Source organism: Lissotriton vulgaris, chromosome 5 (assembly GCF_964263255.1).
Source record: "Lissotriton vulgaris chromosome 5, aLisVul1.2, whole genome shotgun sequence".
Lineage (NCBI taxonomy): Eukaryota > Metazoa > Chordata > Amphibia > Caudata > Salamandridae > Lissotriton > Lissotriton vulgaris.
The window spans coordinates 1,100,768,541-1,100,790,514 of record NC_141693.1 but is presented as its reverse complement, the minus strand read 5'-3'; the positions used below and the strand labels follow the sequence as shown (position 1 = coordinate 1,100,790,514).

Here is a 21,974-nt window from a genome sequence, read left to right as displayed (position 1 = left end):
AAGTCAGTCAAAAAATGACTGGGGGTACTTGCTCTCCCCGAACCTGCACTTGGTGGCGCGGAAAAAGAAAGAACTGACGTCAGCGCTCGTGGGCGTGTCTAAGTAGCTCCGACGACGTCATCACGGTGCGAAGGACGCACGCGGAGCCGCAGGACGACGCCTACCGACGCGCAGAGGTTCTACTGACGAAAAACTTTCCAGATCCAGTCTGACGCCTGGGGGAGTTCTAAGGTAGGCATCTATCACTACGTGTTTCTTTCAGATATGCTAAATCAGTAGCTATCCTGCTGGAGGAGGTTTGAACACCTTCCTCTTGAGCAGGCATGGTTTCTGGCCTTAGAAAGCATGGGCTCCCACCTGCAGGGGGTAAGAAACATGTCTGTGGTGGCAGGCTGGATGAGACCAGTCGGCACGTAATATAATGCGCACCCTACCTTAGGGCTACAAGGCCTGTTGTAGGGATGACTTGCATTTATTCCATGCAGAGACTTTGACATGGCACACACTGAGTGCGTCTTGTCATGTTTTCACTCATGGTTTGACCCATGACAAGCAGTCTGCATGCAATTTGCATGGGGGTCCCTTAGGGTTGCATAATACATGCTGCAGCCCTTAGGGTCTTTTTTTGGTACCCATGCCCTAGGTACCAGGGGTACCACTTACTAGGGCCTTCGAGGGGTGCCAAAAGGTGGGACAATTAGACCATTTTACCATGTTTTCGGGAAAGAGCACTGGCAGTATGGCTGGCTTGGTTAGCAGGGACCCAGTGCACATCAGTCAAAAAACATCAATACCAGTGGCAAGAACTGGGGGTGACCATGACAAAAAGGGGCACTTTCCTACAGTGACTCACAGGTGAAAGAGGCCTGCAAGAGAGAAAAAAGTAACTCTGTAGGAAAAGCACAAAGAGCCAACAGATGGAGATGTTGTTGAAAAATAGTCTCTCTATTAGTCCAGTGTAAGCATGAGGTAAGGGGACGAATACATTCTTTTGGCATAGGCACGAAATGAGAGTTTGAGCAAAGATATGATTGATAATGTCTCAAGCTGATGGCTGAACAGGCTGGTCCAAAAAAGCCCATTGTAAAAGGGTTTAACAACACACTATGTATTGTGTAAGCAATAGGTCTGGTTCACAACTGGACAGTGAAAACAACAGACTTAAGATATTGAACAATTCATATTCTAAGCCACAAAGAGCCTTGAATATCCTAATCTTTACAATACTGAATACAAATGCCCCCACACATTCACTCAAAAATAGAAACTGTATTCTGCCATTATTTTCCAAGGTACAATTTGAAATATTTTGACTACCACACATATTCCTCACCTTTCCAGTAGCAGCTCGAAGAAGTTGTTGTTTCTTTTCCAAATCTTCGCGCTTGGCAGCCAGGGACTGCTGTTCCGCATTCTCCTCTCTCCACAAGTAACTGGGAAGTGTAAAAAACAACACTATAAAAATATTTCTCTAAGTAGTGAAAAACTGAGATAGAATGCATCTCTGATAAATTTGTGCCGATTTCCATAAATACTAGGACAACAAAACCCGACGAAACCTTGAATGACCTAAGGGTGCTTCTGAACTACCAGATGCTCCATCTTAGCATGCAACACTTTCAGGGTAGGGGGGGGAACGAGTAGAGAAGGTTTACTCTAGGATGTTATGTGGATGAAGAAATTCAGAAACATTATGACACTTTAAATACCTTCAAGTTGAACATACAGGATGTTTTTTACTTTACAAATTAAGAGGACTTCATTAGAGCTAAAATATTCTAGACCTTTAATTACAGAGAACACCATCTTGCCAACACAATGTCAGGTAGTGTAAATACAAATACACACAAAAATAAAAAATAAATTACCCAGAGAAAAACCCCCCAAAGGTTGTTCTAGCTCTGATGCTGTAGGTGTCTGCATTGACTAGGGTGTTTTTAAATTCTTAAGGATTAATGTTCTCTTGTTCAAGAGAACCAAAGTTCTTATGGTTTTGGAATACAGAGGTTTACAATTAAGGAATGTGCTCAGGCATGCACACTGTGCACCGAACATAAACCTAGGAAAATACCCAAATAAACCAATCAAGTAAATAAAAAAATGTCCACCAAGCAAAATATTTATTGTAGGTGCTTGTAGGGGCTCTTCATGGTGGTGTCTAATGGTGACTCTGTGTTCAGTTATCAGTGTCCAGTTTGAGTGCACACGTTCTGGCATAAGGAGTTGAAAAGATCAGTAACTACTAGGCAATGGACAGAACACTAGTTAGCTAGGATGCCAATAAACCTCAGATGTCTTATGTTATACGAGTAGGGTGACATGTTTTTCAAGAACTACCAGTCACAGTAAAGATTTTTCAGTGCCGGGTGGGAGGGGGCTCCCACAACAGGCACAAGAAATAATATTTATCCACTGGCTTGAACAAAGCTATCTGGACAGGCGCTTCAAACAGTGGTGATGAAGTAACGATTTCTCAGGATGTCTGAAATCAGCGGGCACACAGTTTCGAGGCAGGTGCAGTCCCACCTTTTGATGGTTTAGTTGATGGAACAGCTCCTCAACCCATACCCTATAACAAACAAACCATTTTGGTTGGGAAACTCTGACTTTACTTTCCTTCTTTAAGTATCACAAAACACAAACTCATCTCACAGTCTGCAGAGAGTCGTAAAAGATAAAGTGTTCAACCACTCAGTTGTTGATTTTGTTTCCTAGGTCCTTGCCGGGTTTCTCCCTCAGGACCTTCCACTCAATGTCCAATAGAAACAAAAACACACCACAGGTAAGTGTAAAGAATCAAGATCCGATAGAGATGATTAGCCGCAGATTTCTTCATGTAAGAATTATCTCAGGCGTGAGACTGGATCCAGAAACTTTTGGCCACAGCATCCCTGCACGCCGGGGGGCGAGGCGACACCACACGAGTCCGCCCAGGCGTCGTCCGCGTACGGGATGTCAGCGAGGTCACATAAGCCCTAACCCGGCGCGCCTACGTCTGTTTTTTCCTTTTCCGCGTGCAACGCGAGTCCGGTCTTGCTCGGGCCTGTTTTGGGGCTCTTTTTTCTTACCTCATTGTGTCTATTTTTGGTGGAACAGTGTGCGAATGCCTTCAGGCGTCAACACCTGCACGTCGTGTGGGCGTCTTATGTCGGTGATGGACCCTCACCTCATTTGTATCTGGTGTTTAGGGGAAGATCACGGCACCACTGATTGTGAGGCATGCCAACAGTTGAAGCCAAAATCGTGGCGGGAGCGTCGGATGAAACTACTCTCAGCGCGTCTCTCAAGGTCGGCTTCGTCCCCTCTATCTTCCTCGGAAGACGGCTTCAGAAGCGGCCTTTGTCGTCGTCCTCGCCCCTCTCCGATGTCGCGAGAGCGTTGCTCCCTGGTGTGTAAGTGTCGCAGTTTGTCCCCGGGGGCTTGTGTTTGGCTTTGCCGGGGGCGTGGGCTCGCCGCGGGTGGTGCGACCCCGCTTGTCCTCCTCTTATCCACTGTTTCCGGGTAAGGGGACATCGAGAGTCCAAATAGAGACATACGCGGCGGCTTTGCAGGCCTCGCTGGCGTCTCCTCCTCCTTCCCCTCCGGGGGCGTCGGTGGACCCCGTGCCTTGCATGGGGTCCTCCGCGGCGGCAGCGGCTCCGGCCCAGACTGGTTCGGATCCAGGCTTGGAGGATGTGGTGCTGTTGGGGTGCAGCTCCTCAGGGGTCCCTCCTTCGGACCACGATGTCTCTGTCTCGCCGCAAACTCCCGCAGGAGTCCCTATGGTGTCACGGGAGGTCGCCGGGGCTCGGGTCGAATCCCTGAGCCCCGCTTGGCCCTCTGGGCAGGCGGAAGCCTTGTCCACGGCTGAGCTGACGCCGCCACATTGCCGGCACCTGCTGGTCCGGGCGACGCCACAGGGGTCGGTGGGCCCTCCTCGTCCCGCTCTGGGTCGAGGTTGGGCGGGGACCCCTCGTCCCCCTCCAGGCCCCTCTCGTCTCTTCTCGCAGGAGGCTGCCTCGTCGGAGGGCGAATCGGATGTTGAATCGTCCCTGGCGCCACCGCATGGGTCGCCGGGCCACCTTCGTCACATCCTGGGGCGAGGCTGGTGGAGGGCTTAGTGTCACTCCCCCGGTCCCTCTCATTCTTCTGTGCAGACGGCTGCATCGGCGGAGGTCGAGTTGGCGTCGTTCCGGTGCCGCCCCTTGGCTACTTCGGCTCCGGCCCCACTCCAGTCCCAGACGCGGTGTGACTTGGAGGGGCCTTATCCGGCGTCTCCCTCGGCGCCGGATAGTGTTGATGTCCTGCCTCAGGCAGCAGACTCTACGGCTCCACACAGAGGTCGTGCCGAGGAATCGTCTTCGGACGCCCCATCTTCTCCGGAGGTTGGATGCCTACTGGTGTCATCCTCTCTGGAGAAAGGCCGCCGCTTGGTGTCTTTTTTGCTGGCATCCTCGAAGGGCTACTCCCCGCCATTTCCGAGGCCGAAGTGTTCACCAGAGGAGCGTCAGGATCCGCATTCTTTGGTTCCTTCTGACTTCCAGATCTGGCCTTTGCCCGCCTCGCTTGGCTTCAGGGACGGTCGCCTTAGTTTGCAGCCGTCGCCCACGGAGGAGCTGCTTTCACCACCGCGGGGCCCTACGGAGGCTGGTGTGGCCTTCGCTCACGCGGTGTCCACGGCTGTGGGTATCCGGCGCATGGGTGACCCGGTTGCTCATTTCCCGGCGGACCATCTCTTGGAGGTTCTCCACCAGGGCTCTGGTGGGAGGGAGCTGGGGGATCCGGTGCCCCGGCACCTTTCAGCGCCGCGTGACCCGGCGTGTCGTTCCCTCCACCCCTCAAGTCCACTTTTGCAACTGCTTTTCCTTCCTTGCCGCCATTGACTCTGCCATCAATCCCTCCTTCCCCCAGCTTACCACAGCGGATGACCCACCTATTCAGGCTGCCCTTATCAATGCACGCTCCCTATCAAAACACTCAGAGGAAGTATATGAATTCATCATTGATAAAAACCTTGACATCCTATTCATCACAGAGACTTGGCTGAATGAGAGCTGCGCCCCAGTAGTTGAGCTGGCTGTCCCCAGAGGGTTTAAAATCACCAGACAGGACCGCAATAAAGGCAGGGGAGGAGGCTTAGCCGTGATCTATAAGGAGAAATGGACTCTGAGGATAGAATGCACAGGAGGGATTGAGGATGGAGAAGCTATGGAATTCTCCCTAGCATTATCCCCGCAATTCACTCTGGGGGGACTATTGATCTATCGCCCTCCGGGTCCTCTAGGCAATTTTATCAAATCCCTGGAGGAGATCGTCATCCAACGTGCACTCAGATTCCCTCACTTCCTAATGTTGGGAGATTTTAATCTACATATGGACACGAGCTCTGCTCCCAGAGTTAAAGAGATGAAAGACATCTGTAGTTTGGCTCAGATGGCTCATCAGGTGCAATCTGTCACTCATGAAGGGGGGCATTGTTTAGATCTGATATATTCCAACTTTAACATTTCTAACGATCCACCATATCCCATTTCATGGTCAGACCACTTTCCGGTTCACTTCTCCTGGTTTATTAACAAAACCCGTGTGTTACCCACACTTAAGACTGAGGAACGCCCTAGAAGAATTAATATTCCGGATCTAGTGGAGGCCCTCACCCACTCCACCCCAATGAAAGCACAAAACTTGGATGAAGCGGTAGACAACCTCTCATCCTGGATAGACTCTTCCATTAAGTCACTACCAAAAAGCAAAAGTAAAAACAATCATAGGATAGCCCCCACTTCCCCCTGGTATACTGAACAATTAAAAACTTTAAAAACAGGATGTAAGGCGCTAGAGCGAGTATGGAGAAAGAACTATTGTCCCACTGCTAAAAAGGAACTGCGTGCAGCCCAAAAAAGTTACTATGCAGCGATTAAAACAGCTAAAGGGGAATTCTACGCGTCTAGAATTCAAAAAGCCAAAAACAACAGTCGAGAAATTTTCTCCATAGTTAAAAGCTTTACTGCCCCGGTAGCAAAGAAGACGGCAATTCCGCCTTCCACTGACTGGTGTGAACAACTATCCACTTTTTTCATCGAGAAAATTCAAAAAATCCAAGACAGTCTGAATAACCCTGACCAGCCACTTGCCCCGCAATCGGATCTAGCCTTAAACGGCCAACCTCTTCCCCCTTCACTTCCCCTAATATCAAGGGTTAAAGCAGAAATGACCAAATTCACTCAGGTTGAAAGTGTAGATGTTATGGCCATATTAAAAACTCTGAAGTCAGGGTCTCCTATATATCCTTGCCCTGCAAGGGTCCTGAATGGAATTGCTGAAGTAATTACCCCCATGGTCACCGCCCTGGTTAATGAATCCCTAACTTCAGGAACTGTGCCCACCAAGTGGAAACAAGCCAAACTTCTCCCTCTGATAAAAAAAACCGCCGCAGATCCATCGATCACCTCCAACTACAGGCCCATATCACTCCTACCAGCCCTTGCCAAAGTTTGCGAGAAGGCCGCATTTCGGCAACTTGAGAAATTCGTGGAATCCTCTGAAGCTCTTCATCCGGCCCAATCAGGGTTACGCACCTCTTTCAGTACTGAAACTGCATTGGTGGAAATGGCTGAGGCCATTAGGGAATGCCTTGACGGAGGCGGCAGAGCGGCCCTTATTCTTTTGGACCTCTCTGCCGCGTTCGACACGGTGCCCCACCTCCAGCTTTTATCTAGGCTGGAGGACATTGGCATCTCGGGCACGGTTTTAGATTGGATCAGGTCTTTCCTATCTGACCGTACCCAACAGATTTGGTTACCCCCATATCACTCCTCTAATAGAAGGGTAGAAACTGGAGTACCCCAGGGGTCGACTTTAAGTCCCCTTTTATTTAATATTTATCTAACTCCTCTGATCCGGCTGGCAGAGAGCTGGGGTGCTAAGATAATGGCCTACGCCGACGACACCCAGCTTTTCTTCACCTGGAAAAAAGAGAACTTGTGCACCTCTGGAGTACGCCAATGCCTATCCTATATTTGCTTGGCTAGATAAATCATGCCTCAAATGCAACGAGGATAAAACAGAAATTCTGCTTTACGGCCAATTCCCCATTGACTTTAAAGAGTCTATTTGGCCCAGTGAATCAACATGCACAACGGGAGAAAGTGGAATTGCCAAGAACCTGGGTATCTGGTTCGATGCCGACTTATGTTTCCGCGACCAGATCTCGCGTTTGGCGGGAACGTGCTTTGGAACCCTGACCACTCTTCGCAGATTCTTTCCCCTCCTTCCACAAATGGCCAAAGAAACGGTAGCCAGAGCTCTGGTACTCTCCCGTCTGGACTACTCAAACGCCCTTTATATAGGAGCTCCTGACTATATGATCAGAAAGTTACAGGTAGTCCAGAATGCTACGGTGAGACTCATTTTTAACATCCCCAGGAGACTCAGCGTTCGCAAACAGTTGAAGGAGCTTCACTGGCTTCCTGTGGCACAAAGAGTGCGCTTTAAAACTTTGGTCATCGTCTATAAAGCCCTCAATGGACCATGCCCTCCCTATCTAGCCAAAAGATTCACTCTCTACCTCCCGTCCCGTCAGTTGCGATCTACCTCCAGAAAGCAGGTGGTCGTCCCCAGATTCAGAAGAGTCCGCCTGGGTGGACAATCTCTAACGGTAAAGGGAGCTCAAATGTGGAACGCCCTGCCAGACGCTCTTAGACACGCTCCCAATCTTACCAACTTTAAAAAACTGCTTAAAACGCACCTCTTTCAAGTTCATGAATAGCAGCCTCCTTTTTCCATTCTGATCCAGTTTCTTCTCCGCGCCAGGACAGTCTTGACTATCGGAGCGCGTTATAAAACCACATATAACATATAACATATCACGGGAGGCCCGCTGGCTGGACTCTTGGGGGTGCAAGATGTTCGCCTCGACCAGCGCTGCTCTGCGGGCCCTTAACACCTTATGTGTGTTGGCTAGGGTCTCCTCTTGTTTGTGGGACTCGGCTAAGTCCTTGGGATCCGCAACTTCCCAGGAGACTGTTCACGTGGACTTACGGCATCATGCGTTGGATGGCCAGAAGCTAGCGGCGTTTATTCTCTGCTCTGGACATCTAGGAGGTGCTGGGCCGGGCAATGGCTTCCTCAGTCGCCCTCCGTCGCCATGCTTGGCTTCGTGAAGGCGTGTTCCCTGAAAACATTCAGGAAAGGCTGATTGATCTTCCGTTTGATGGCAGCCTGTTATTCCATGCCCCTGCAGACTCCGCCATCCAAGTGTTCCTGGCATAGCATGGCTTGTCCTCTCCCTCCCCCTCCTCAGTGACTGCTGAGTTGAGCTTGTTTTGGACTTTCTTTTGGGCTGCCCTTGCTGTGGAGTGTGTTTTCTGGCCATTTGAGTCCTTCTTGCTGGGACTATGGCGTTGTTGGCTGCTGGACGGCCCTTTTGTTGACTGTGTTTTGCTAGCGTTATCTGCACAGAATTGGCCCGGAGATTAGGCCTTCTGTTTTTTCTCTGAGGCTGCCTGACAAGCCTTCCGCGGGGGTCTTTTCCCTGTGGTTCCTTTGTTTTTCCTCTGCTGCGGAAGTTATTCCAAAGAGGGTTCCCATGTCTTGGGATGTAACGTACCCTATGTGGGGTAGCGGTAGCTGTTATATAGCTTGCGCTCTGCTAGGGAGTTCTGGTAGACTTTAGGTGCCTGTTCTCCATGGCGTTTACGTATGTTGCTATTACTTCTTGAGATTGTATGTGCGGCCCCTCGTGGTGGTGTGTCTGTGCATTTCCTCACCTTTCTGCTCCTGTTCTGCAGGCTGGGATGATTCTGTGCTCTTCCTTGACGGGCATCGCCCTCCCGGTCTTTCTGGGGACCCGGGCTGTTTTTCTTGCTTCTGGCGGCTTATGTCTGTTGGGGCCGCTCTGGCTGGCCTGTTGCCTTCCATCTGGGGTGGGCTCACCTTCTTTTCCCTCGTTTCCTTGGACCACTAAGCTTCTCCTCCTGGCTTTGGATGGAAGCTTTGTTGCCTTGGAGGGGTGTGGAGTACTTTGGCCTCTTCGGCCTTGCCCTTGGTCCCTCTGTAGGGAGTGTGAGGGCCTCTTCAGTCTTCTTTCTTCTTCCTCCATCCATCTTGGGGTCGGTGGTGTTCTGCTTGTGGGGGCTCCTCTTGCCTGGAAGGGACCAGGTCACTTTCCTGGTACGTGTGTCTGGTCTCCTGTGGAAACTTCTGTCCTGTCTTGGCTGGTGGGTGTCATGCCCCGAGGTCCCAATCGAGACGCATGGTGTTCCTTTAAACGCTAGTGGCCTTGGTTTCTATTTAAGGCACACCGATTCACCAGAACGCGGCTTTGCGTTCTAGCGTTTGGCTCACTACCTGTTCTTCCGTCCCTGTGGCGTTTGCCTGACTTCCGGTTTTGTTTGTGGTGTTTCCGGCCCGGAGCGTTCCATCCTACGTGCTGGTGATCTGCTCCACCGTTTCCCGTACAATCTCTGGCGGTTCTAAATTACTGCGTTTTGTTTGGGGCACTTAGTGATTCCTTCGAGGCTTCCTTAGAACACGTTTGCTGTAATTCGTGTTCGTTCGCATCATTTCTTTTTTCCCCTATCCTGTTGCTCCGCCCGGCGGCCGGGTCTTTCCCCGTCGCCCGGCCGGGTGCTGCTTTCTCCACACTCCCCTATCCTGGTACTCCGCCCGGCGGCCGGGTCTTTCCCCGTCGCCCGGCCGGGTGCTGCTTATTGCACATTCGTATCAGGTTCACTGGCCGGAGCTGTCTCCCGTTGGGTGAACCACCCTCTTCAGCCTTCCCTTTGGCAGTTTGCTATAATCCTTCCTTTGGGGCACTCGAGTGGACCAGTGTTTGGTGTGTTGTGCTTCTCAGCTACCAGAATCACGGTAACAGAGTGTAGCGCTGCCTCTCTTATCCTCATAGATGCTATTAAACATTCCTCCCCAATGCTGCGCTGTCCATTGGAACTAGTGCTGAATGGACGTCCAATGGTCGTGCGCAGCACTGGGGAGGTAGTGCTGCCGTCGGCCAATGCACCGAGGCAGCACTTAAGGGGTTAAATTCTTGTTTGTGGTTATTGATGGATGTAACAAGGTTGTGAAACTTTTGGCAGATTACACTTTGTACATACGTCAGACGAAAGACTCGTGCAAGCACATTATAACTTGGAATAGGGTGAGGTACAAGCCAAGCATTCCTCAAATCCGCGTGGTGAGATTCACAGAATATCTTCTTATACATACTAACATAAGTTTGGGGTAGAATGTTATAATCTATGTCTTTTTATTGCACAGGGAGTCAACACCAGAATTACCCACCATTGGTATTCCAAAGCTCTAACTATTACTGTGGTAGGTGACACATATGTATTGGAGATATACACAAGCTTGTAGTAGAGTATAGGTTGTAACCTTATCCTTCCCTTACAGCCTGCCTCCTCATCCAGAATCCACGCTGAGGTGCCACATTCAGGATCTGCTATCTTCTTCCCCAACCTTTCCTTGTTTTGTTTCCCTGTTTTCCCATGGCGTGCCATCCGATACTCTAGAGTCTGATAGAGTCGGAGGGCCGTAGGGGACAACTGAGGACTACTCTCCAAGTTCCTGACGCTCCTGCGAAACAAGCCTGAAACCATTACAGAACGCAAAGCCCAAGTGGTATGTTCTGCCCCAGCGTCATGGAATTGGGAACGGTCACCCTGGTGGATCTCGCTGGTATGATAGGTAACCTGCAGGCAGAGACACAGGCCTTAGCTAACAGAGTGGATGCTCTCCAGCTCCAACAGTCGACAGGAGCGTTGGGTGGAGGATCTAATGTTGCGCCGCCAGTAGTACAGGTCACTACACCTCCATCCATTCCGTTAGCACCCCCTGAGAGGTTTTCGGGGGACGCGGCTCGATGTGTGGCTTTCTTTAGTCAATGCCAGCTGCATTTTTCTTGTAAAGCTGCTTGTTTTCCTTCTGACCAGTCTCAAGTAGCTTTTGTAATATCATACCTTAGCGGTCCTGCAGCCGATTGGGCCATTCCTTTGGTAGACAGAGACGACCCACTGTTGCGTAGTTTCCCAGCTTTTAAGAGGGAATTCCGTAAACTATTTGACAGGCATATGTATACCCATTCCTCTAATACTGAGCTATTAGGACTTAAACAGGGTACTCAAGATCTTGTCGCATACATAACATCATTTAGGAGACTGGTGGTAGAATCCAACTGGCCCGAAGAGAAACGTAGCACTCTATTTTACAGGGGACTGAGGGACGATTTAAAAGATGCCTTATCCCAGATAGTCGATTTACCTGAGTCCTGCACAGATCTCATTGATCTAGTGGTTAAGATAGAACATCGGTTACAAGAAAGAGACAGAGAGAAAGGGAAGTTCGAACCTAGGTATGTCAGTATCAGGGATAAAAAGAGTGATCCAGAGAAGGTACTTGAGGAAAGCGAGCCTATGCAGATAGGCATAGTAAGGGGTCCACTGACGCCCGAAGAGAGACAACGAAGAAGAACACATAGACTATGCCTATATTGTGGCAAGGCGGGTCACTTTTTGAGGTCCTGTCCGATTAAACCAAACCAACCAAAGAGCTTGGGAAACTAGAAAGCCCGGGGTCCTGTGAGACGAGAATCCCGGGTAGGTCTGGACTTACAGTCTCTTTTTCTGATTTTATGATAGGTCCCACTAATCATTTTTATGTTTCGGCATACCTTACATATGGGCAACTTGGGCTACATGTTTCTGTGATGATAGATTCAGGTGCCTCTGGTAATTACATGGATACGGATTGGGCAAAAGAAAACATGATACCCTGTATTGAAAAGGAGGTAATCAGTAATGTCACCACTATAGATGGCAGCTCTCTTGTCTCTGGGTCCTTAACCCATAGTACAGTACAGCTTCACATGAAAATAGACCCTAATCTTCATGAAGAAATAAACTTCGATCTAATCTGTTCTCCGCAATTCCTGGTACTTCTGGCCATCCCGTGGTTGAGACTTCACAAGCCCAACATTGATTGGGAAAATTCTACTCTGACGTTTCATCAGACCAAAGCCTTTAGTGGCGGCGGTTGAAGTAGTAACCAACACCGAGAAGGATGATAATCTTGTGTCAGTATTACCGTCCTGTTATCAAGATCTACAGTCAGTCTTTGATGCCAAGGAAGCTGAAGTTCTTCCTCCACATAGGGTATACGACTGTCGCATTGACCTTGAGATAGGAGCAAGAATCCCATGCAGTAGGGTTTATGCTCTCACTGAGAAGGAAAATTTGTATTTGAGGGACTACTTAGACACCATGCTTGAGAAAGGCTTTATTAGACCTTCACGCTCCCCAGCAGCTTCTTCATTGTTTTTTATTCCTAAACGAGAAGGGGGACTTCGCTGTTTTATTGACTACAGAAGATTGAATGATGTCACCATTAAGAACGAATATGCTACTTACCAGTATGCATCTGTTCCTGGCAAGAAGGGCTGCTGACATTCATATCTGTGCATAGATCGCCGCCTAGTGTTGGGTCCGGATGATTGCACATTGTTGTCCTGGAAGAGTCTTCGAAGTATCACGAGATAGGTAGCTCCTCCCCTGGACTACAGTGCGCATGGGCATCGACTCCATCCTCAGATTGTTTTTAGCCATTGTGGCCCAGATTGAGTGAAACTTAGCTAAAAGATGACCATGCCAGAAGTATGTGTGAATGCTGCAGCTGCTACAGGCGCCGGGGAGGAGGGTGGGCGATATGAATGTCAGCAGCCCTGTAGGAAGGTAGGTACCTGACTATGGTTACCCCCGACTTTTTGCCTGGTGTTTTGCTGGTTTTCCGACTTAGTTGACCTGGGGCCCTGCCAATCAGGACCCCAGGCCTACTGCTCTCTCTCTAACATGGATTCCATGTACCCTAGGTACATTTCCAATTGGTACTGGGCCACCTTATCAGACCCTGTAACTCAGGGCATAGGTGTACCCAGGGCCTACCAGGGGCTGCAGCATGTATTATGCCACCCCTGGCTGGCCATCTAAATCTGACAACTGGCTGCACGACAGCTGGGGCAAGGTGGTGTAATCACCCTTTGCTTTAGATATAGTATTCCTATATCTAACCCTAAAAATGGACACATGTATTCCTGTAAGTCACTCCTATGGCAGGCCTTAACAATCCTGAAGGCAGAGTGCTTGGAATTATGTGAGATGGTGCTCTGGCATGAGCTGAGCCCGTTTGCAGCTTGCGGAACCAAGTCCTAATAGCTGTTCCATGATAACGCATACCATATACTCTTAAGTGCATTATAATCCTCGCGGTTAAATGCTATCTTTGGTATTGCTTTATCAAAACATGTCGAGTAAGGTGTCATACAAATTGGAATACTAACCCCTCGCCAATTCTGGCGACGGGGTTAGCATTCCACCCTTCTAGAGGGACACGACATGTATGTAACCCTGAACCCCGGTTAAAGTTAACTCGAGCCTCAGCATCACAAAATGGATGCTGCTACCACAGACACAAGTCTGACCCCCTGCAGCTGGGAGTCCTTCCAGCGAGGGGAGCTTGGACAAAGGGTTTCCTGTCAGGAGCGGTGCTAGCACCATCCCAGACAGGGTTTTGTGTATCCTGGGTAGGCAGGGCTATACAGGAAGGTGACTGCAGAGTGGCACCCCGGTGCTCACTGTGCATAGGCCGGCCAGAACCAGTTCCAGGGGCACACAGCCCCTGAGCTGGGGAAAGCCCGGCATGGGAGAGGGGTGTAACCACCACCCTTCCTAGTCCCACCCATAGGCAGGACCTAGTCCCCTTTTCCTAGTATAAAGTTAGGAGCGGGCCCCCTTCCAAATTAGATCATCTTTGGAATCAAGACACGACTTTCTACGAAAGGACTTCAAGATTTCTTCTTCAAGATTCTCCCTTGTGGCTAAGGAGTAGTCACCCTGCATCCGCAGGCACCATCTTAAGAACACTGCGGTCTGCTGCAAGTCCTTCCTCCGGAATCCGACTGCCCAGCTCGACGAGAACCGGCTTCCCTGGCACCTCTGACCTCTACCCACCTCTACAGCTAAGCTGAGATCCGTGGGTGCGACGAGACCTCGAGGGACCGGCCATCTTCAAGACTGCACGACTTCTTTCCAGCACGACCGCCGAGGGATCCTCTGGTGAGTGCTTTGGGGTCCGAGAAGCCCCGACCCTGAGCAGCTCCAGCACCGAAGTACAGCCTCCCAGCATCTCCACGATCTGCGTGGGACCCTTCTGCTTTTTGCTGCTCACCGCGTTGTTTGGCTACTAGCCCGCTGGCTTGTGGCCTTCCTAACGACGCCCGATGACATCACCACCGCTGGTCTGGTTGCTCCAGACTGGCCCTTGCTCCCTTCCAAAAGAGGAGCACCCCGGACTCTCCTGGTCCACTCCAGACGCCATTTTGAGTCCACCGCGTGGGCTTGAATTTGCCAAGTCTTGTTGCCCCAACCCTGGGTCCAGCGACGACGACAGCATCATCCATCGTGGGACAGCTCGCACCTCCATCCTGGTCGCCGACAACGCCTCCTGGTCCGTGAGATCTGCAGAGCCAGCGTCGCCCACTCACCTAGTCGAGGTGACTACCATCCGGTGCCCTCCTGGTGCCACCTGACTACTGGCTAGTAGTCACAAACTTGGTCCCCTCTGCTTTCAGGTGTCATCCATCTTCGAGATCCAGGCTTGGATCACTTCGAACTCTCTTCACTGGTCGCCTGCCAGCATCTTTTCTTCAGGCTCCTGGTCCGTCTACGAGGATTCCCGACGTCTTTTGAGACATATGCAGCCGCAGCCCCTGGGCTAGGTAACTTCGGCATTTCGGTGCCCCAGCATAGCCTCACCATCCAAGGGTCAGAATCCACTGTCGTTTTCTTCCTACCAGGTCGGGTTCGCCCGAGAACACTAACTTTGTCTTTACTAGCCTCCATAGACTTTGTCCCGCATCCCGCGTGAGAGTGCACACTCTGCACCCGAGTCCCCTAGGCCTCCTAGTCGTAATCTAACGATTCTATAGTCAAGTCCTAGCGATTCCAAAGCCTATTAGTCCAGTACTTACCTGCTAGTAATTTCGCATTCCACTTCCATAGTATATGGTTTTCCGTGCCCCTCGGGCATTTGTGTTTACTGTGCTAACTTAAGTATTTTTGTAAGAGTTTTGTTTTGTGCTTAGTACCCTGTCCTCATAAAGAGTACAGGGCTGTTGTGATTTAAATAAATACACTGTTTATTTTCATAACACTTGTGTGGTGTCCTTTCACTTGGTGTTCAAGGGGTATATGTGTGGTAAACAGCTGGCTTAACACGCCCTCTAGAGTCTTAGCCTTAGACTGCTCGTATCCATGCTACTAGGATAGCTGGTCTATAAGGTTGACTTACAACCAATCATCATAAGGGTTGCTGGACTGATGCATAGTGATCACTAGAATAGTGAGAACTGCATATCAGGCCACCTTCTCACAAGCCCTACATGCCAAGAACAGATGCATACTGGTAAGTAGCATATTCGGTTCGAGGCATGTGGGCTGCTGAATTCATATCTGTGCATAGAATACATAGCAGTCCCTCCATTAACGGCGGCCGCCCGTGCCAGCTGCAGCAGTTTGGAAAAGTGTTTTTAGAACAGCCTGTCCTACAGCTGCCTGCTGTTTGGAGTGCACATCAACACAGTAATGCTTTGTAAATGTGTGCGTGGTAGACCATGTGGCTGCCCTACATATGTCTTCCAAAGGAATATTTCCAAGGAAAGCCATGGAGGCCCCCAACTTTCGAGTGGAGTGGGCCTGTGGTGGAATAGTGAGAGTGCGCTTGGCTTTCAGATAGCAGATCTGAATACATTTAACAATCCACCTGGCTATACCAGCTTTGGAAATGGGGTTACCTTTGTGTTGTGGCGCAAAGGCAACAAAGAGTTGTTTAGTCTTCCTAAATTCTTTGGTCCTATCAATGTAATACATTAGGGCCCTCTTGACGTCAAGTGTGTGGAGCATTATCTCCACCAGTGACTCTGGATTTTGGAAGAACACCGGTAGTTCTATAGTCTGGTTGATATGGAACTGAGACACTACCTTAGGAAGGAATTTAGGGTTAGTGCGAAGCACCACCCTGTTAGAATGAATTTGAATAAATGGCTCTTGAATAGTTAGTGCCTGGAGTTCACTAACTCGCCGTAGCGACATGATAGCGATAAAGAAAGCCACTTTCCATGTCAAGAACTGAAGCTCGCAAGAATGCAGTGGTTCAAAAGGGGGACCCATCAGCCTGGTGAGGACCACATTGAGGTTCCACTCCGGAGCTGGTGGCGTCCGCGGAGGAATGACTCGTTTGAGTCCTTCCAGAAAGGCTTTAATGGTAGGCACCCTGAAAAGGGAGAGGTGCTGTCTGTTTTAGAGATAAGCAGCTATTGCAGATAGATGTATGCAAATGGAAGCATAGGCCAGATGACATTTGTACAAATGTAAGAGATAACAAATGATGTTCTGAATAGAAGCATCCAGTGGGTTGATGTTGTGGCCTGTACAGTAAATGACAAACCGCTTCCACTTCGCCGCATAGCATGCTCCGGTGGAGGGCTTTCTTGCCTCCCGGAGGATGTCCATACAGTCAGGAGGCAAGTTTAGGTAGCCAAACTCTAGGACCTCAGGAGCCAGATCGCCAGGTTGAGCTGTTGCGGATCTGGGTGCTGAATGTCGCCATGGCTCTGCGTCAAAAGCCTGGGTGTGAGGCGCAGCCTTTGATGCGGTACCACGGACAGTTCCAGAAACGTGGTGTACCATGGTTGGCGAGCCCACGTTGAAGCAACCAGAATGAGAGTCATCGAGTGCTGCCTCAGTTTGCGTGCCACCAGCGGTATTAGAGGTGCTGGGGGAAAAGCGTACGCAAATTTGCCTGACCAGTTCATCCACATCGCATTGCCTTGCAACTGTGGATGTGGAAACCTGGCGGCGAAGCTTGGGCATTTCGCGTTCTCCTTTGTGGCAAACAGGTCTATCTCTGGATGACCCCATTGTTGGAAGTCCGGGTGGAGTACCGATGGATGTATCTCCCACTCGTGCGTTTGGTGGCTGTACCTGCTGAGCAGGTCCGCCATCCGATTGTCCTTGCCTGGGAGGTGTTCCGCCATGAGGAAGATGTTCCTCTGAATGGCCCACTTCCACATGCTCTGAGCCAGATGAGACAACTGTGGAGAGTGTGTTCCTCCCTGCTTCTGAATGTAGTACATGGCCGTCATGTTGTCCGTCCGGATCAACACGACCTTGTTGCACAGATGTACTTTGAAGGCTTTTAGCGCTAGGAAGATCGCCATCAATTCCAGAACATTGATGTGCATCTGCCTCTGCTGTGTCGTCCATAGTCCATGCACAGTGTAATGGAGTACATGAGCTCCCCAACCCTGGAGAGAAGCGTCCGTTGTCAGAACAATCTGTGGCACAGGCTCTTGGAACGGTCGTCCCTTGCAAAGGTTTTGTGGATTCCACCAATGCAGAGAGTTGTACGCCCGACCGCTCACCAACACTAGGTCTTTCAACTGTCAGTGAGCCTGAGTACACTGACGTGCTAAGCACTCCTGAAGCGGACGGATATGTAGTCTTGCGTGCGGGATATGGAGATGCAGGAGACCATCATGCCTATCAACTGCATGAACACTCTGGCTGGAAGCGAGTGTTGAGGTCTGAACTTTTGTATCAGCGATTGAATGCTGTTGACCCTCACTGAATTTGGCTGTGCTGTGGCTGCCAGAGTGTCTATTGTCGCACCCAGATACTGTCGTATGTGGGCGGGTTGCAGGTGGGATTTTGGGTAATTCAGTGAGAATCCCAGATCGGGCAGAAGGTGTATGGTGTGGGACATGTGGGCAGCACACTGCTGGGCCGACTTTGCTTGGATGAGCCAGTCGTCCAGATAAGGGTAGACGTGAATGTTTCGTCTTCTTAAGTGCGCCGCCACCGTCGCCAGGCACTTCGTAAACACCCTGGGCGCCGTGGTGACCCGAAAGGCAAAACCTTGAACTGGTAATGTTGGTTTTGGATGGTGAACCTGAGGTATTTTCTGTGTGACGGGTGAAGCGGAATGTGAAAATATGCATCCTTTAGATCTAACGTTGCTAGGAAATCCCCCTGACTGAGCAACGGGAGCACTTGTTGCAGGGTCAACATGTGAAAGTGCTCCGACAGAATGTATTGATTGAGAGGTCTGAGGTCCAGTATGGGTCTGAGGGACCCGTCCTTTTTTGGTATTAAGAAGTACAGCGAGTAGACTCCTGCGCCTCTTTCTGCCACAGGCACGAGCTTGATCGCCCCTTTTTGCAGCATGACGAGTACCTCCTGCTGCAATAAGTGCAAATGCTCGGCCGACATAGGACGGTGTTTTGGGGGTATGTTGGGTGGAGTGGATGTTAACTCCAGACAATAACCGTACTGGATAAGTTTTGTGACCCACCTGTCTGTGGTGATGGACTTCCAGACCGGCAGGAACTGCTGAAGTCTCTCCCCGACCGGTGTTGCATGGTCGGGGGGCAGTGACAGGGCGTCACTGTTTGTTGGTGGCAGAGGATCTGGAGTTGTTGTTTCCTCGGCCCCTGCCCTTGGTGCTGTTTCCGCGATATCCACCTCGATTTTGTTTGGTGTAGGTGGATTGCGTGTTGCCCTTATAATACTGTGTGTTTTGGGAGCTTTGGCCTCTGGAAACACCTCTATTGCTGGAGCGACGAAAAGAACCACCCCTGAATTGCTGGGACTGCAAGGCCCCCATGGACTTAGCAGTTTCGGTGTCCTTCTTTATTTTCTCTAAGGTAGTGTCCACCTCTGGACCGAACAGACGATCAGGGTTCACCGTCTGATTAAGAATGGTGGTCTGTATCTCTGGCTTAAACCCCGAGATTCTAAGCCAGGCATGTCGTCTCAGCATAACGCTAGTGTTGATGGCTCTGGCTGCGGTGTCAGCCGCGTCCAGTGCACACTTTATAGATGCATTGGCTATTAGCTTCCCCTCTTGGATGAGCATCTCAGCCGCCTCCTTGTATTCATCAGGCAGGTGCTGCAACAGGGTTTCTAATGTGTCATAGTGTGCCCTGTCGTACCTTGCTAGAAGTGCTTGTGTGTTTGAAATGCCCCAAATATTGGACGCTTGAGCTGCTACCCTTTTCCCCGATGCCTCGAACACCTTAGATTCTTTATCTGGGGGAGGAGCATCACCCATTGTCTGAGAATTGGCCCTCTTCCGGGCATTCGAAACCACAAGAGCTGTCCCTTTATGTAGGTAGGGTCAGTAGGCGCTGGCTTATACTTCTTCTCAATCCGTGGGTTTATTACCCTGGCTCTGGTAGGCTCCTTAAAGATGTCCCCAGCATGTTTTAAGACACCCTTCAACATAGGGAGAGTTTTTACTGTTCTTGCCGAGACGGAAAAGGTGTCATAGAGAAAGTCCTCTTCGATGGGGTCCGCATGGAGCTGGACGTCATGGTTTTTAGCTGCCCGTTCAATGAGGGCATGAAAAGCCGCAGAATCCTCTGTAGGTGACGTTTTCACCGTGTAGAGCTGAGTGTCAGGGGCAGAGTGAGGATCACCTGGGTCAGCCCCAGCTGCCATGGGCTCGCTGATATTATCAGTGTCATCATAGACAGGATAGCTGTACTCATCCTCATCATCACCATCACCAGCGTCCACATCGGAGTAAGTGGGTGACACATTTTGGTCATGTGGAGAAAGTGGTTCCACAAGAAGTGGGGTGGAAGTAGAATCCTTTTTCTTCTTTAAAGGAATCTTGTAGGACTCCATAGGTTGTTCTGGGGCAATTTTCCTCTTAAGTAGGGAAAGCCTGCCAGTTTCAGCATCAATAAAGTGTTCACATTGTTCCTCCAACGAAGATTGTCGATGCTTCTGTTTTGGAACCACCATCGTCGACTTTGGCATCGAGGGCCCCGTTTCGGGCATGGCCGTTCCCGACTTAGGGGTGAAAGCCTTCCGCACCACCTTCGGCGGCAACGTGAAATTAATTGGAGTCGACCCCTTATGAGGTTTCTCGACAGGCTTCGAAGGCGGAGCATCTTTCGGTCCGGCTCAAGCAAGCCGGGCTGAAGACGGCTGGAATGCCAGAAACCGGTGCTCGGTAGCTTGTTTCCGGTCCAGGGAACACATGGCTTGGCAGTTCGGGCTGGACTGTTCCCAGGAGGCACAGGGTCAGACTGATTTGCATAAAGCCATGTCTGAACTGGGGTGGCAGAGTGGGCTAAAGAACGTGATGGATTAAACCCGAATCTTTTGACTGGGTGTGAGTGTTTGATTGATTCAGATGCTCCGTCCATCACCACTGACCTTTTGTACCGCTTTTGGTTTCTATTTAATGCACACCGATTCACCAGAACGCGGCTTTGCGTTCTAGCGTTTGGCTCACTTCCTGTTCTTCCGTCCCTGTGGCGTTTGCCTGACTTCCGGTTTTGTTTGTGGTGTTTCAGGCCCTGGGCGTTCCATCCTACGTGCCGGTGATTTGCTCCACCGTTTCCCGTACAATCTCTGGCGGTTCTAAATTACCGCGTTTTGTTTGGGGCACTTAGTAATTCCTTCGAGGCTTCCTTAGAACACGTTTGCTGTAATTCGTGTTCGTTCTCATCATTTCTTTTTTCCCCTATCCTGTTGCTCCGCCCGGCGGCCGGGTCTTTCCCCGTCGCCCGGCCGGGTGCTGCTTTTTCCACACTCCCCTATCCTGGTACTCCGCCCGGCAGCCGGGTCTTTCCCCGTCGCCCGGCCGGGTGCTGCTTATTGCACATTCGTATCAGGTTCACTGGCCGGAGCTGTCTCCCGTTGGGTGAACCACCCTCTTCAGCCGTCCCTTTGGCAGTTTGCTATAATCCTTCCTTTGGGGCACTTGAGTGGACCAGTGTTTGGTGTGTTGTGCTTCTCAGCTACCAGAATCACGGTAACAGAGTGTAGCGCTGCCTCTCTTATATTCTTGTTTGTGGTTATTGATGGATGTAACAAGGTTGTGAAAGATTACACTTTGTACATACGTCAGACGAAAGACTCGTGCAAGCACATTATAACTTGGAATAGGGTGAGGTACAAGCCAAGCATTCCTCAAATCCGCGTGGTGAGATTCACAGAATATCTTCTTATACATACTAACATAAGTTTGGGTAGAATGTTATAATCTATGTCTTTTTATTGCACAGGGAGTCAACACCAGAATTACCCACCATTGGTATTCCAAAGCTCTGACTATTACTGTGGTAGGTGACACATATGTATTGGAGATATACACAAGCTTGTAGTAGAGTATAGGTTGTAACCTTATCCTTCCCTTACAGCCTGCCTCCTCATTCAGAATCCACGCTGAGGTGCCACATTCAGGATCTGCTATCTTCTTCCCCAACCTTTCCTTGTTTTGTTTCCCTGTTTTCCCCTGGCGTGCCATCCGATACTCTAGAGTCTGATAGAGTCGGAGGGCCGTAGGGGACGACTGAGGACTACTCTCCAAGTTCCTGACGCTCCTGCGGAACAAGCCTGAAACTATTACAGTGGGGTCCTTTCGCAGACCCTACTTACCCGTGGGTATTGCTAGGGTATCTATTCTACGTGAAGGAATCTGCGGCTAGTAGTCCCTATCAGATGTAAGAGTTACTTACCTTCTGTAACAATGTATCTGGTAGAGAAGATTCTAGCTGCGGATTCCTTCACAGCCCGCCCTTCCTCCCCGTTCTGCGAGGGCCCTTGGGTTGGGCTCGGCACTCGCCACCCGGTGTGGGGCTGTGTCTTCTGTGAGTGCATTCTGTGGCTCTTGACGGGTTGCTCCATCTTGTTGCTGTTTCTTCTTCCTCTTGGTTCGCCAGTTATGGTGCCTCTGTGCCCAGCTATTCTGGCTGCTCCAGGGTTGGGGGGTTGTCTTCAATATCTGCCCTGGGGTCATCTGGTCATGCCTTGCCCTTTTTTCCTTGGGGGGTGGTTGCCCTCTGTGTTGGGGTGGCTTGGAGTTTTGTTGATCCTGTCTGTCTTGGGACTGGCTCCCCTTCCCTGTTTCTGGGT

At 50.3% G+C, this 21,974-nt stretch overlaps 1 protein-coding gene across 1 annotated transcript in view; it reads right to left on the bottom strand.

The window, feature by feature from the left end:
• Positions 1-21,974, bottom strand: part of SMC3 (structural maintenance of chromosomes 3) — an 889,895-nt gene that overhangs the window by 630,205 nt on the left and 237,716 nt on the right. The window contains exon 15 of the mRNA XM_086922774.1: positions 1,334-1,433. Coding sequence (XP_086778900.1) covers positions 1,334-1,433 — 100 coding nt within the window. The remainder of the gene's footprint in view (positions 1-1,333; positions 1,434-21,974) is intronic.